Source organism: Somniosus microcephalus, chromosome 2 (assembly GCF_052327205.1).
Source record: "Somniosus microcephalus isolate GS21.2 chromosome 2, FLI_Smic_1.0, whole genome shotgun sequence".
In the NCBI taxonomy this organism is placed as follows: domain Eukaryota; kingdom Metazoa; phylum Chordata; class Chondrichthyes; order Squaliformes; family Somniosidae; genus Somniosus; species Somniosus microcephalus.
The window spans coordinates 154,209,895-154,223,110 of record NC_140988.1 but is presented as its reverse complement, the minus strand read 5'-3'; the positions used below and the strand labels follow the sequence as shown (position 1 = coordinate 154,223,110).

The following is a 13,216-nucleotide window of genomic DNA, read 5'->3' as shown; positions in this document are numbered from 1 at the left end:
TTAATGTCATGTGGAGCGAACCAAACTAGCTGGACACTGGTGATGAGAACCTTGGGAGAGTTGACTAGGATCATCCACTCAATACCTTTGGCTGAAGACACTTGAAAACATTTCAGTCTTGTCTCTTGCAGTCACATGCTGGGCGCCACCATTGTTAAAGATAGGGGTGTTATTAGAGCCTCTTTCTGTTAGGTGTCTGGTTATTCAGCACCATTCTTGAATCAATATTATAGGGCTAGAGATTTGGTCAGATCTGTTGGTTGTTAGACGACTTAACTTTGTCTATAGCTTGCTGCTTTTGTGCCTAGAATTTCATTTGGGTTCTCCAGATTGTGCACTGTAACTTCGGCTTGTGAATGGCAAGTACAATTATTTATGCAATTTCTCTGGGATTCCTGTCAATATTCCGTCAAAGTTACAGTGGATAATCAGGAAATTCTTTGTCCAGGTGTTTAACATTCAGGTAGCTATGTGTGGTAGCTTCACCACGTTTGTACCCTATTCCAAAGGATGCTTGGTACAGCTCCTAGTACACCCTTCTACACTCTGCTTTGACCCAGGATTGTTCTCCTGGTAGTATACAATTTTCTGCTGATGATGGCCCATAGCATCTCATGAACACCCAGTTTTGGTCTGCTAGATCTTTCTGTAGTCTGTCTCACTTAGCATGGTGGTGGTGCCACACTACATGATGGAGGCTGTCCTCATGATGGAGACAAGACTTCATAAGGATTGTGTGGTGGTCACTTCTACCACTGCAATTGTGGACAGATACGTCTGCAACAGGTAGGTTGGTGATGACGAGGTCATGTTGATTAATTCCTCATGTTGGTTCTTTCACTGCACTGTCTAGAAGCTACTGTACATCCTTCATGACTCAGCCAGCTGGTTGGTGGCAGTACTACCAAGCCACTCTTGGTGGTGGACATTGAAATCTCCCACCCAGAGCATATTCTGTGCCTTTGCTTCTCTGAGATTCCTCTAAATGATGTTCAACATGGAAGAGTTAGTATGGGTTGTAAGGGGGGTGATGGTAGGTTGTGATCAGCAGCCAGTTTCCTTGGCCTTGTTTGACCTAAAGACATGAGACTTCATAGGGTCTGTAATCAATGTTGAGTACTTGCAGTGCCACCCCAGGTCATATATTACTGTTCCCTCACTGCTGGTGGGTTTATTCTGTCAGTGGGACAACACATACCCAGGGATGGTGATGGAATTGTCTGGGATGTTGTCTGATTGACACGATTCTTTGTGTTGATTATGAAAACTGTTGCTTGACCTCCCTTCTGATTTAAGATATTATAAATTCCTAGAATATTTTACAAGGGAAACTGTAGTTTATTTAAGATTTGTGGTTAGTAATTGTGACATTTAGATGAATAGATCAAGAGAGTTAAACAATTATTTAATAAATGTGCTGTATAAACAAGTAATATAATTTAAGAATGCCTGTTTCACGTTGAAGGTAGCTTAATTACATTATGCAATAACTTAATTGTTTTGTTTTCCCTCGCAGATGTCGAACTATAGCATTAGAAACAGGAGCACAAAATGGTCATCTATGTACAACCATCCTAATGATATCCTTCAAGCAAGAAGAACTCCACTCCATGTTTGCATACCCTTTCATTTATATTTGCTTTCAAATCTTTCATGGATTAATGTTTGTAACAGGTAGGAGCACTTGTTGTGAAATGAAAGACGTGGCTGGAAAGTTTTGTGCACACTCCACACCTTGGCATATATTTTCTGACGAGCAGTAATGCCTCTACTGACAGGATTCGGGCGGGGGGGGGGGCGCAAGAAAGTTGGGTGAGAAATACAGACATTTTTAGATTATCTCAACACTTAATTATTGTAGAATACCAAAAAGTAGAAGAGAAAATAAATTAGTATTGGAGGGAATAAAACAAATACATTGCACTGTATTCTGACCATCAGTCAACAACTGCCATTTTAGATTGCATGATTTTTGAAACTAAAAACCTCTAAGCAATCACCAGGGTAAAATGATGTTGGATGATACATGCATACATATATACACATACACATATATACATATAATTCTAGCTTTATTGTTCAGAACATTATGAACGTAAGCTAGAAAGTCTTTTGAAGGCAATCAAATTAAAGTTAAGGCTATCATAGATCTAGTGGAACAGCTGGTTCTGTTTGTGACCTTTCCTTTTGACCTCAGAAGACATTCAAACCTCCTGATGCAAATTTGAAAATGCTAATACAGGAAACTTTCTGATATCCGGCACTGACGGGACCGAGCTGGTGCCGTACCATCAAAAGTGCCGGACATACCAGCGTTAATGTTGAGAGATACGGAACTGAAAAGCTCCGTGCGAATCAACAAACCCTGTTGCTTAGCAACAGCTTCAAAACAGTCGGCTGCAGTTGCAAGCGCCTCTAGCTGAAGCTGTTGCTATAGCTACAGACCTTGCAGTGCCTGACTGGGGAAAAAAAAGCAACGAGAACTAAAAAAACTTATAGAAAACGGCTCCTGATTTTTGCCGTTAGATCGAGTATTCTGGACATATAACCTTCAGATAAACCGAAGTCTCCTGTAGCTGTAAAATACAGTTGATAACTGAAAATCATTTATTGTACATTGTTTTGTCTGTTTATAATATATTTTTTGTTACAATCAGCTTATCAGCTATACAAAAGATTTAAAAAGCCCTCTGCTGAACCTATGGATTCACCTCAGGCTATGATATAAGGCAAGAAGAAAGTCAACACCCAACGCAGGGAAGACAAGGCACCAGCTGAACACAACGCTAAAATGACGAAGCCAATTTAACAAGCAGATTTGAACTCTTCAGAGATTGGCAGATCCTACAGAAAGAAAAGATTTCTTCCTTTAGTACCTGCTCTGTATCTCCCCATTGCTTTATAATGTAATTTGGCAATATGGTTCTCTGTAAACTTTCATGCCAATAAAGCATTTGAATTTGAATTTGATATGCTCTGTATTCCCTTTTAATTTTTCCAGCTTTGGTGATATGATGCCCTAGGGCTCTTATCCAATGGGAAAACCCATTTTAAAAGTGTAAACATTCACCTGTAATACCTGTTATTCCTATAGGCTGTGCTTTGATTGGCATCTACATTGTTACAGGCTTATCTGGTAATATTAGGTGCAAAGTGCCTTGCTACTAGTGCAATCTGGTCCTGCGAGACAGCATGCAGTTACAGTATACAGACACTGGGTACCAGCGCAGGAACATGGTAGTTCTTATCAGAAGACCTCAATGTGGGGGTGAAAAGGTGTAATGTATGTAAAGGGAGAGAACTACTTTTTAAAGCTCCTGTATACTGTAGTACCGGCAGTGACCACACCTGTATATAAACCCTGAGTAGTGATCTGTAAAGTTAGTTCTAGAGTAACCCTCATTCAGTAAACACCTGTTGTACCGTTTCTCCTGCAGTCTGTGTCTTATTATACACAGACACAACAAAAGGAACCTTTTTGGTGAAGTCATTCATTAATAAGCCAAAAAAGCACCTCACTACACAGTGGTCAGACCCACGTCAATCCAAATCCCAGCCCCAATCCTGCACCTTGCTCGAATTGCTGTACTGGTGCCCATATCAGTGGCATTCCTGTGATAATTCTGCACCTCACTTTCCATAGGCAGAGCTTAGTGCCCTTTTTGCAGCCTTTCCCCGTGGTGGTCACTAAAAGGCTTTGCCACATAACTTACTGCACACACAGAAGGGAATTGAAGGGCCATTGCAGCTTTCCTAATTGTTTGGGTGACATGTGAACAACATCGAGTTCAGTTGCAAACTCCAAGCCCTGAAAAGACTGCTCAATATCCCAATACTGAATTAGAGATTGACAGTGAATACAACGCAGCCCCCACTGGTTGAATGTCCAGGTCCTCGGTCCCCACCCCTTTGCTGACTGAATTTCCTGGGCCTCGGTCCCCACCCCTCTGCTGACTGAATTTCCTGGGCCTCGGTCCCCACCCCTCTGCTGACTGAATTTCCTGGGCCTCGGTCCCCACCCTTTTGCTGACTGAATTTCCTGGGCCTCAGTCCCCACCCCTTTGCTGACTGAATTTCCTGGGCCTCGGTCCCCACCCCTCTGCTGACTGAATTTCCTGGGCCTCGGTCCCCACCCCTCTGCTGACTGAATTTCCTGGGCCTCGGTCCCCACCCTTTTGCTGACTGAATTTCCTGGGCCTCAGTCCCCACCCCTTTGCTGACTGAATTTCCTGGGCCACCGTCCCCACCCCTTTGCTGACTGAATTTCCTGGGCCTCGGTCCCCACCCCTCTGCTGACTGAATTTCCTGGGCCTCGGTCCCCACCCTTTTGCTGACTGAATTTCCTGGGCCTCAGTCCCCACCCCTTTGCTGACTGAATTTCCTGGGCCTCGGTCCCCACCCCTCTGCTGACTGAATTTCCTGGGCCTCGGTCCCCACCCCTCTGCTGACTGAATTTCCTGGGCCTCGGTCCCCACCCCTCTGCTGACTGAATTTCCTGGGCCTCGGTCCCCACCCTTTTGCTGACTGAATTTCCTGGGCCTCAGTCCCCACCCCTTTGCTGACTGAATTTCCTGGGCCTCGGTCCCCACCCCTCTGCTGACTGAATTTCCTGGGCCACCGTCCCCACCCCTTTGCTGACTGAATTTCCTGGGCCTCGGTCCCACCCCTCTGCTGGTTGAATTTCCTGGTCCTCAGTCCCCACCCCTCTGCTGGTTGAATTTCCTGGGCCTTGGTTCCCACTCCTCTGCTGACTGAATTTCCTTGGCTTCACTTGCCTCTCCCCACGAACTGAAATTCAGTTAGGATTTGCCTCAGAATTCAGAAACAATTTTTATTAACTTTACAAAAGCCATTGTTGGTCAGATACAAATCCCAACACATGCACAATTACGGTTTATGAGAAATTGGACAAAAAAAACGCACTTAATTTTGGATGGCTAGCTTTAAATTCAAGCTGAACAGTAGTGACAAACCCACAAAGCTGAATTTAGCTGGGACTCACTTGTGCACTCTATCATTTGTACCTGACCTTGTATTATACAAGTCAAATACATTTAATTAGTGTACTCCCAGGATGGCACTACGAGAAGATACCAAAAATTAAACAAGATTCATGAGTTAAGTTTTCTTCATAATTGAAGATTTTACATCTATCATGTTATTAACAGGCAGTTATCTTTTAGTAGTGTGGATTGTTTACTAGTATTTTTTCATCGACAAGTACACCAACTCCATCTTTTATTACTGTGATTATAATAATGTTCAATGTATAAATAATATTTTAAGCAAGCCATTCTGTTAAATCAGAATTTTTTTACCTGGGAATATTTTTATATACCAAATGTTTACTTTCAATATTATGAAATTAGAAAAAATTAATTCGAATAAATGTTTAGCAGTTATCCAGGTCAATTATAAACTGCAATTTTATTTCAAAGCTCATTGCACTTCTGATACTTCCTGATTTTATACTTAAACATGCCAAAACACTGTGGAATTAGTTAATTTGTGAAGGAAACCCATGATGTGTTAGTCTGTTTAATGTATCACCCATTGGTACGTTAATCTCTCCTTCAGAGGGTGATAGAAGTTGTCTTCCTTCATGCATAGCATTATTTAGGATACTTTTGGGTGCATTGTCCCAATTTCCTGATATTTTTCCACACCTTTCATTCTTCTGTTTTTCCCTGCTATATTTTATTCTTTCCTATTGGAATTTTTTGCAAACATCACAAATACGTGTGCCTATTACTGTGAAGCTGGAATGTTTCGCTACAGCTGATTTAAACTGCTGGCATTTTGCATTAGTATACCTCTGCCTGATGAGCCATTTTGACATAAAAATCGTAACTTTGCTAAGTCATGTATAATTGCAATAGCTCATGATATTGCCAGATGAAGATCACTAAACCACACAATGTGACTGAACGAATCACAGAGGGTTGTTATCATCTGGAACGCACTACCTGAAATGGAGGTGGAATCAGATTCCATAGGAACTTTCTAAAGGTAATTGGACATGTATTTGAAGAGAACTAATTGGCAGGGTTATGGGGAAAAAGCGGGGTGTGGGACTAAATTGGACAGCTCTTTCAAAGAGCCGGCACAGGTGCACGTGGAGAGGGGGGTTGCGGAGGGAAGTAATGAGCAGATGCAGAGTGGATAGCCTTTGCCTCAGAGCAGCCACTCTCGGGTTTGACGTGGTGGCTGGAAGATTGCTGGCACACCGGACTGACACAGGATGAAGGCATCATGACTGCAGCCAGGATAGTGGGCATTGACCATCAGGATGTGCTGGGCGTGGTCACACAACAACTGCACATTAAGTGAGTGGTAGCCTTTGCGGTTATGGAACATCTCAGGATTGGTATACAGTGCCCGCAAAGTCACGTGTGTGCAGTTGATGGCGCCCTGCGGAAGCCCGCTATCCTGGCAAAGCCACATGTGCTTCTCTCTTCAGATAGAAAACAACATAGTCCCTTCTCCTAGTGTAGCAAGCCTCTGTGACTTCCTGGATGCAGCGATGGATGGCGAACTGGGAGATGTTAGCTATGTTTCCTGCTGCAGACTAGAAGGATCGGCCAACAAAGAAATTAAGGGCCACGGTGACCTTACTGGGAGAGTCGTGGTTGCCTTGCTCTGAGGCTGCAGGTCTGATTGCAGGAGGTGGCAGAGTTCTCTGACCACCTCCTAATACACTGCTCCTCGCTTAAGTGGAGATAAGAGAAATGCTCTCGGACAACCCTAGGTGGGTAAGGACACCTGTTGAGAGCCCTCCTCCTCTTCCCTCTGTGAGCATCTTCTCTTCGCTGCCTCTGCTCCCTCTCCCAAAGATATGGAGCATGAATGGCACTGCAAGTAGAGCCCCCATGGCAAGTGGTGTGAGCAGAAGTCTTTAAATAAGAATGAAGGTGTTCTCCACTTCCACCAACACTCCCTGTCTTGAAGCAAGTTTAGAAAAGCTGCAAAAGTTGCAGAAAGTTACACAGAGCCAGTCAAACTGAAGAACCATGTCACCTGCAAGTTGTTGATGATGACTCCTTTAAATAGCGCTGCTGGAGGCTTCTTCCTGCTAGTGAACGTTTGGTCAGCTGGTCGTGATTAACACAGGCCAGTAAGTGGGGTGGCAAATGTGAAAATAGCAGATCGGGCACCAAGTGAGCGTTGCACACTCACTGACAACATAATCTGCCTAATCTAAATATCTCCAGTGAGCATGGGCACTGGCAGTGCTGCTGACCTGACAAACATGGCGGCTGCCATGAGACCCACTGGAAGCAGGCAGAAGTGAGGCGACCACCATTTTTTTGCCAAAACGGGCCTTACCGACCAGCACAAAACCCACACATTTCTAGGCCTCTGTCTCCCTTAAACATAAGACCATAAGAATTAGCAGCAGGAGTAGGTCATATGGCCCCTCGAGCCTGGTCCGCCATTCAATAAGATCATGGCTGATCTTCGACCTCAACTCCACTTTCCCTGCCTGATCCCCATATCTCTTGATTCCCCAAGAGTCCAAAAATCTATCTATCTCAGCCTTGAATATACTCAACAATTCAGCTTCCACAGCCCTTTGGGGTGGAGAATTCCAAAGATTCACAATCCTCTGAGTGAAGAAATTCCTCCTCATCTCAGTCTTAAATGACTGACCCCTTATCCTGAGACTATGCCCCATAGTTCTAGGCTCTCCAGCCAGGGGAAACAACCTTTCAGCATCTAAGTCAATCCCACTTCAAATCTTATATGTTTCAATGAGATCACCTCTCATTCTTCTAAACTCCAGAAAGGAGTAGGCCCAATCTGCTCAATCTCTCCTCATAGGACAACCCTCTCATCCAAGGGATCAATCTAGTGAACCTTTGTTGCACTGCCTTTAAGGCAAGGATGTGGCTTTGAGCCCAAGATCAGCCATGATCTTATTGAATGGCGGAGCAGGCTCGAGGGGCCAAGTGGCCTATTCCTGCTCCTATTTCTTATGTCCTTCCTCAGATAAGGAGAACAAAACTCAATACTCCAGGTGTGGTCTCACCAAAGCCCTGTACAATTGTAGTAAGACTTCCTTACTCTTGTACTCCAACCCCCTTGCAATAAAGGCCAACATGCCATTTGCCTTCCTAATTGCTTACTGTACCTGCATGCTAACTCTCTGGATTTCCTGTACGAGGACACCTAAATCTCTCAGAACACCAACATTTAATAGTTTCTCAACATTTAAAAAATATTCTGTTTTTCTATTCTTCCTACCAAAGTGAATAACCTCACATTTCCCCACATTATACTCCATCTGCCCACTCACTTAACCTGTCTATATCTCTTTGTGTCCTCCTCACAGCTTACTTTCCCACCTAGCTTTGTATCGTCAGCAAACGTGGATACATTACACTCGATCCCTTCAGCTAAGTCATTAATATAGATTGTAAATAGCTGAGGCCCCAGCACTGATCCTTGCAGTACCCCATTAGTTTGCCAACATGAAAATGACCAGTTTATTCCTACTCTCTGTTTTCTGTCCGTTAACCAATCCTCTGTCCATGCAAATATATTACCCCCAACCCCATGAGCCCTTATCTTGCATAGCAACTTTTTATGTGGCACCTTATCGAATGCCTTTTGGAAATCCAAATGTACCCCATCCACTGGTTCCCCTTTATCTACCCTGTTAGTTACATCCTCAAAAAACTCTAATGAATTTGTTAAACACGATTTGCCTTTCATAAAACCATGTTGATGCTTTGGGGGAAAAATTTGGTAGGTTAGCGCCTCCCATTAGTGCCTGCAGCGGGTGGTAACAGGGCACTGATGCAGTAGCGCCAGGGCGAGGCGAGTCCAGCACCACACAGCAATTCCGCCCCCCCCCACACTGCACCGCCAGTACGAGGTATCGCCAGGGACTTCAATGCCAGGCAGATCGTGACATCAGTGATTGAGCAATGCTCGCTGGATGCCCGATCTGGAAAATTTATTGTTGCCACTTACCTTTTTGCCTCGACCAGATACGACAGGGAGAGCAGGCACACAGCTGCAGGAAGTCGGCTCCAGTGATGTTATTTAAAGACATCAGCATTAATCACTCGCATGTTAGTTTCAGTGGTTTCTTGTCAGTTTCACCCAGTGGATGAGTTTGTACAAGTAATTTCAAGCTTCTTTTTTATCAGCAGTTTTCTGGCAAGTGCAAAGTTGCTACATTTATTGTTCAAAGATTCAAACTGCTACACTTGGCAACATTAATGAGGGCTGTACTGGCATACGACCTTGCCCTCCAGGATCTACAGTGGAGGGAGCGTAGGCAGCCAGAAATATGGGAACATGTGTGCAGAGGGATGAGGAGAGAAATCAGGGCTCTCATCAGGAGGCCTTAACCTCTGAGGGTATTCCGACAGCACCTCACCTACCTTCAATTAAGCGAGGAGCAGTGTATTAGACGGCTCCGCATCACCAAGGTGGTGGTCACATAACTCTGCCACCTCCTCCAAACAGACCTCCAGCCTCACACCAGGATGACTTAAACCCCAGATCCCTTTTGCTCACCACATGATCATCATACCATCCCTGTGTCATGCCATATCACAGCATCCTCCTGAGTGCAAAGGTGAAATGAGAGAGACCACAAAATATTGCAAACTCCATTAATAAATTTAAGCATAAACACATCACACATATCACATTCATTCTAATAACAAATGACCCATGTGCCTGCCATAGTTGAATAGCTATCATTGTGTGCAAGGCGTGAGATGTGGGTGTGAGTGTTGGTAGGTAGAGATTGTTGGTGTGTGAGCACTGGGGGTGTGGTGCTTTGGGCAGTGTGTCAAGATTATGGTTCAGATGGTGGTATATAACATTTGTTGAAACATTCAATCACCCTGACCACCCAAGTGAGGTGGATCGGCCATGAGCACACCTGTTTCAGTCCTCCCGCTCCTTCTCCTTGTTGTGCCTCTCCTTGCTGAGCCAGCTGCACAGCCAGCAATGCTGAGAATACGGTGATGCAGTATCAATGAACCTCCCCTTTAAGTACTGGGAAAAGCCTGTGGCAATGATGAGTTGAGATTAGACTGCATCCAATATTGGTCCACCCTTTGAGTGTAACGCCACTGAGTTAGGCCTTTAAGACTTGATTTAGTGCCCTAATCATTTCTTTGAGCGGTGAGAATGAATTTTGCGTGCAGTCTAAAGCATTAGCGCCTGCCGCTAATTCTCAAACATTTCTAAAGATACCGCCCATTCCTGGGCTATAATGAATTTCTAGCCCTTACACTATAACTAGAAGTTGTCACTCTGAACAACACAGCGACTAATGTTGGCATAATCTATTGCATAGAAAAATAGAAACATAGAAAATAGGAGCAGGAGTAGGCCATTCGGCCCCTTGAGCCTGCTCCGCCATTTAATGAGATCATGGCTGATCATCCAAATTCAGTACCCTGTCCCTGCTTTCTCCCCATATCCCTTGATCCCTTTAGCTTTAAGAAATATATCTAACTCTTTCTTGAATATATTTAATGAATTGGCCTCAACTGCCTTCTGTGGTAGAGAATTCCACAGGTTCACCACTCTGGGTGAAGAAATTCCTCCTCATCTCTGTCCTAAATGGCTTACCCCTTATCTTTAGACTGTAACCCCTGGTTCTGGACTCCCCGCCATTGGGAACATCCTTCCTGCATCTAGGCTGTCTAGTCCTGTTAGAATTTTATAAGTTTCAATGAAATTCCCTCTCATTCTTCTAAACTCCAGTGAATACAAGCCCAATCGACCCAATCTCTCCTCATACATCATTCCTGCCATCCCAGGTAACAGTCTGGTGAATCTTCGCTGCACTCTCTCCATGGCAAGAACATCCTTCCTCAGATAAGGCGACCAAAACTGCACACAATACTCAAGGTGTATGTTATAAATCTCATCATTCATCAAGAAACTACTCATGGAATAACACTAGACAGCCAGCTGGTGGCGCCGTCCAAGGAGTATAAATACTCGGGCGTCGGCCCCAACTTGCCAGGGACATTTTGTAAGACAAGGAACTAGTGAGGTATAACTAGACCTCCATGTTCTGAAACAAGTTGATTAAAGCCTTGCTTTATGCTCAAACCAAGTGCGTAGTGAGTTTTATTACATCAATTTAATCAACTTGATATCGACTCCACGCTTTGGGTGATTCGGGAACAGCCAGCTACAACTCAAACCGTAGAAGGGAACTCAGACAAGTAATCGATCCATCATAGAGAAACTACTCAGACTCGCCCGTCTCGACCTGGACCCGAATTCACTTACAGCCGCTAAGGTATGGAAACACTGGTATCGTACCTTTAACAACTTCCTTGAGGAGTGTGGTGAGAATGTTCCTAACACATTACGGATGCTTGCCAATTATGTATCCCCTCATGTGTTTGATTATATCGAAGACTGTGTAGACTATGATGCCGCTATCCAAATACTACAGCAGCTATATGTCAAGTCCCCAAATGAAATTTTTGCTCGGCATCTACTGGCCACAACTCGACAACAACCCAGGGAATCACTTGATGAATTCCTTCAGAAACTTTGCAGGCTCAGCAAGGATTGTAATCTTAAAGCTGTTACAGCTGAGCAGTACCAGGAGGAGTTAATTCGTGATTCCTTTATTAATGGGATTGCGTCTCCCTTCATACGTCAGCGTCTGTTGGAGAATAAAACCCTCAAGTTACAGGCTGCCTATGACCAGGCATGTTCTCTGGACTTAGCAAAGAGGAATGCAGACACCTATCTTTCACCACGTGCATGGGCTGCTGCTATCACTTTTAGTGACTCTTTCGATAGGCCTCGGGTGGAAGCCCTCACGGATGATGACTCCAACCCAGCTGATGACAAACCTAGCCTAGAAACCTACACTGATGATGACCCCGTCCTAGCGGCATCTTGCCAATCTGGAAGGAAGTGTTTCTTCTGTGAAGGTGCGTTCCATTATAGGAAATGTTGTCCTGCTCGTAACGCGACCTGCAATCATTGCAGCAAGAAAGGTCACTTTTCTAAGGTATGCCAGTCAAGAGCCGCAGTTAGTAAGAAAGGCCACTTTTCTAAGGTATACCGGTCAAGAGCTCCTGTTAGTTTTGCAGCTACTATCTATAAAACTGCTTCTCCCCCAAGAGCCACTACTAAGGTTACAGCTGCAATCTATAAAACTGCTCCTCCCCCAAGAACCACTACTAAGGTTACAGTTGTCAAGGGTAAAACTGCCCCTCCTCCCATCACAGCTGTTTTTCCCCAAAGTCTGTCCCATGCAGCCACGAAGGTTTCGGTAAATGGACACATTTTGAGTGCACTAATCGACTCATGCAGCTCCGACAGCTTCATTAGTGAGCAGGCTGTCAGTAAGTTAAAACTGCGCATTTACCCCTCGGACAGGGAAATTGCAATGGCTCTGACGACACTGACCACCAATTCTTCTGGCTTTTGTCTTGTCGACCTTATTCTCAATGGCCGCACTTATTTCTCCACCCGGCTCGGGGTGCTCAAGAACCTATGCAGTGATGTGCTCCTGGGACAGAATTTCCAGAAACAACACAAAAGACTCACTTTCAAGTCTGGAGGGTCAAAGCCGGAGCTTACTATTTCCAAAGTACCGTTTTGTGCGCTTTTGGCAGTTTCACTCGACGAGCCCTCCTTGTTTGCCAATCTTTCCCCCCGATGTAAGCCCATAGTCACGAAATCACAATGTTTCAGCCAAGATGATCGATCCTTTATTGAGACAGAAATCTCTCGCCTTCTAGCTGACGGTGTCATTGAGCCATGTTCATCTTCCTGGCGGGCTCAAGTCGTCATTGTTAAAAATCCTCTGAAGCAACACAAGAAATGTCTTTGCATCGATTACTCGCAAACTATTAACCAGTATACCGACCTGGATGTCTAAACACTACCACGCATCGATGACATGGTCAATAACCTTGCCAACTACAAGGTATTTTCAACTTTTGATTTAAAGAGCGCATATCATCAAGTGCCGTTAAAGGACTCTGACAAGAAGTATATGGCCTTTGAGGCCAATGGTCGGCTTTACCAGTTTTGTTGCCTTCCATTTGGGGTCACCAATGGGGTGGCCGTCTTTCAACGGGCAATGGATAGCCTAGTCAAACAAGAGAACTTAACGGACACTTTTCCATATCTGGATAATATCACCATTGCTGGTCATGACCAGAAGGAGCATGATGCCAACCTCCAGAAATTTTTTGACGTTCTCCGT

General features: G+C 44.5%; 1 protein-coding gene across 2 annotated transcripts in view; it reads left to right on the top strand.

Moving 5' to 3' along the window:
• Window positions 1-2,970, top strand: part of LOC147123031 (sodium-dependent organic anion transporter-like) — a 74,978-nt gene extending 72,008 nt beyond the window's left edge. Inside the window, exons 5-6 of one of the 2 annotated variants that reach the window (XM_085963869.1) lie at window positions 1,517-1,674; window positions 2,658-2,970. In XM_085963869.1, coding sequence (XP_085819995.1) covers window positions 1,517-1,674; window positions 2,658-2,728 — 229 coding nt within the window. In that variant the 3' untranslated portion in view covers window positions 2,729-2,970. Of the gene's footprint in view, window positions 1-1,516; window positions 1,766-2,657 lie in introns of those variants that run through there. The other variant, XM_085963861.1, reaches the window with a different exon arrangement.
• Window positions 2,971-13,216: the final 10,246 nt, after the last annotated feature.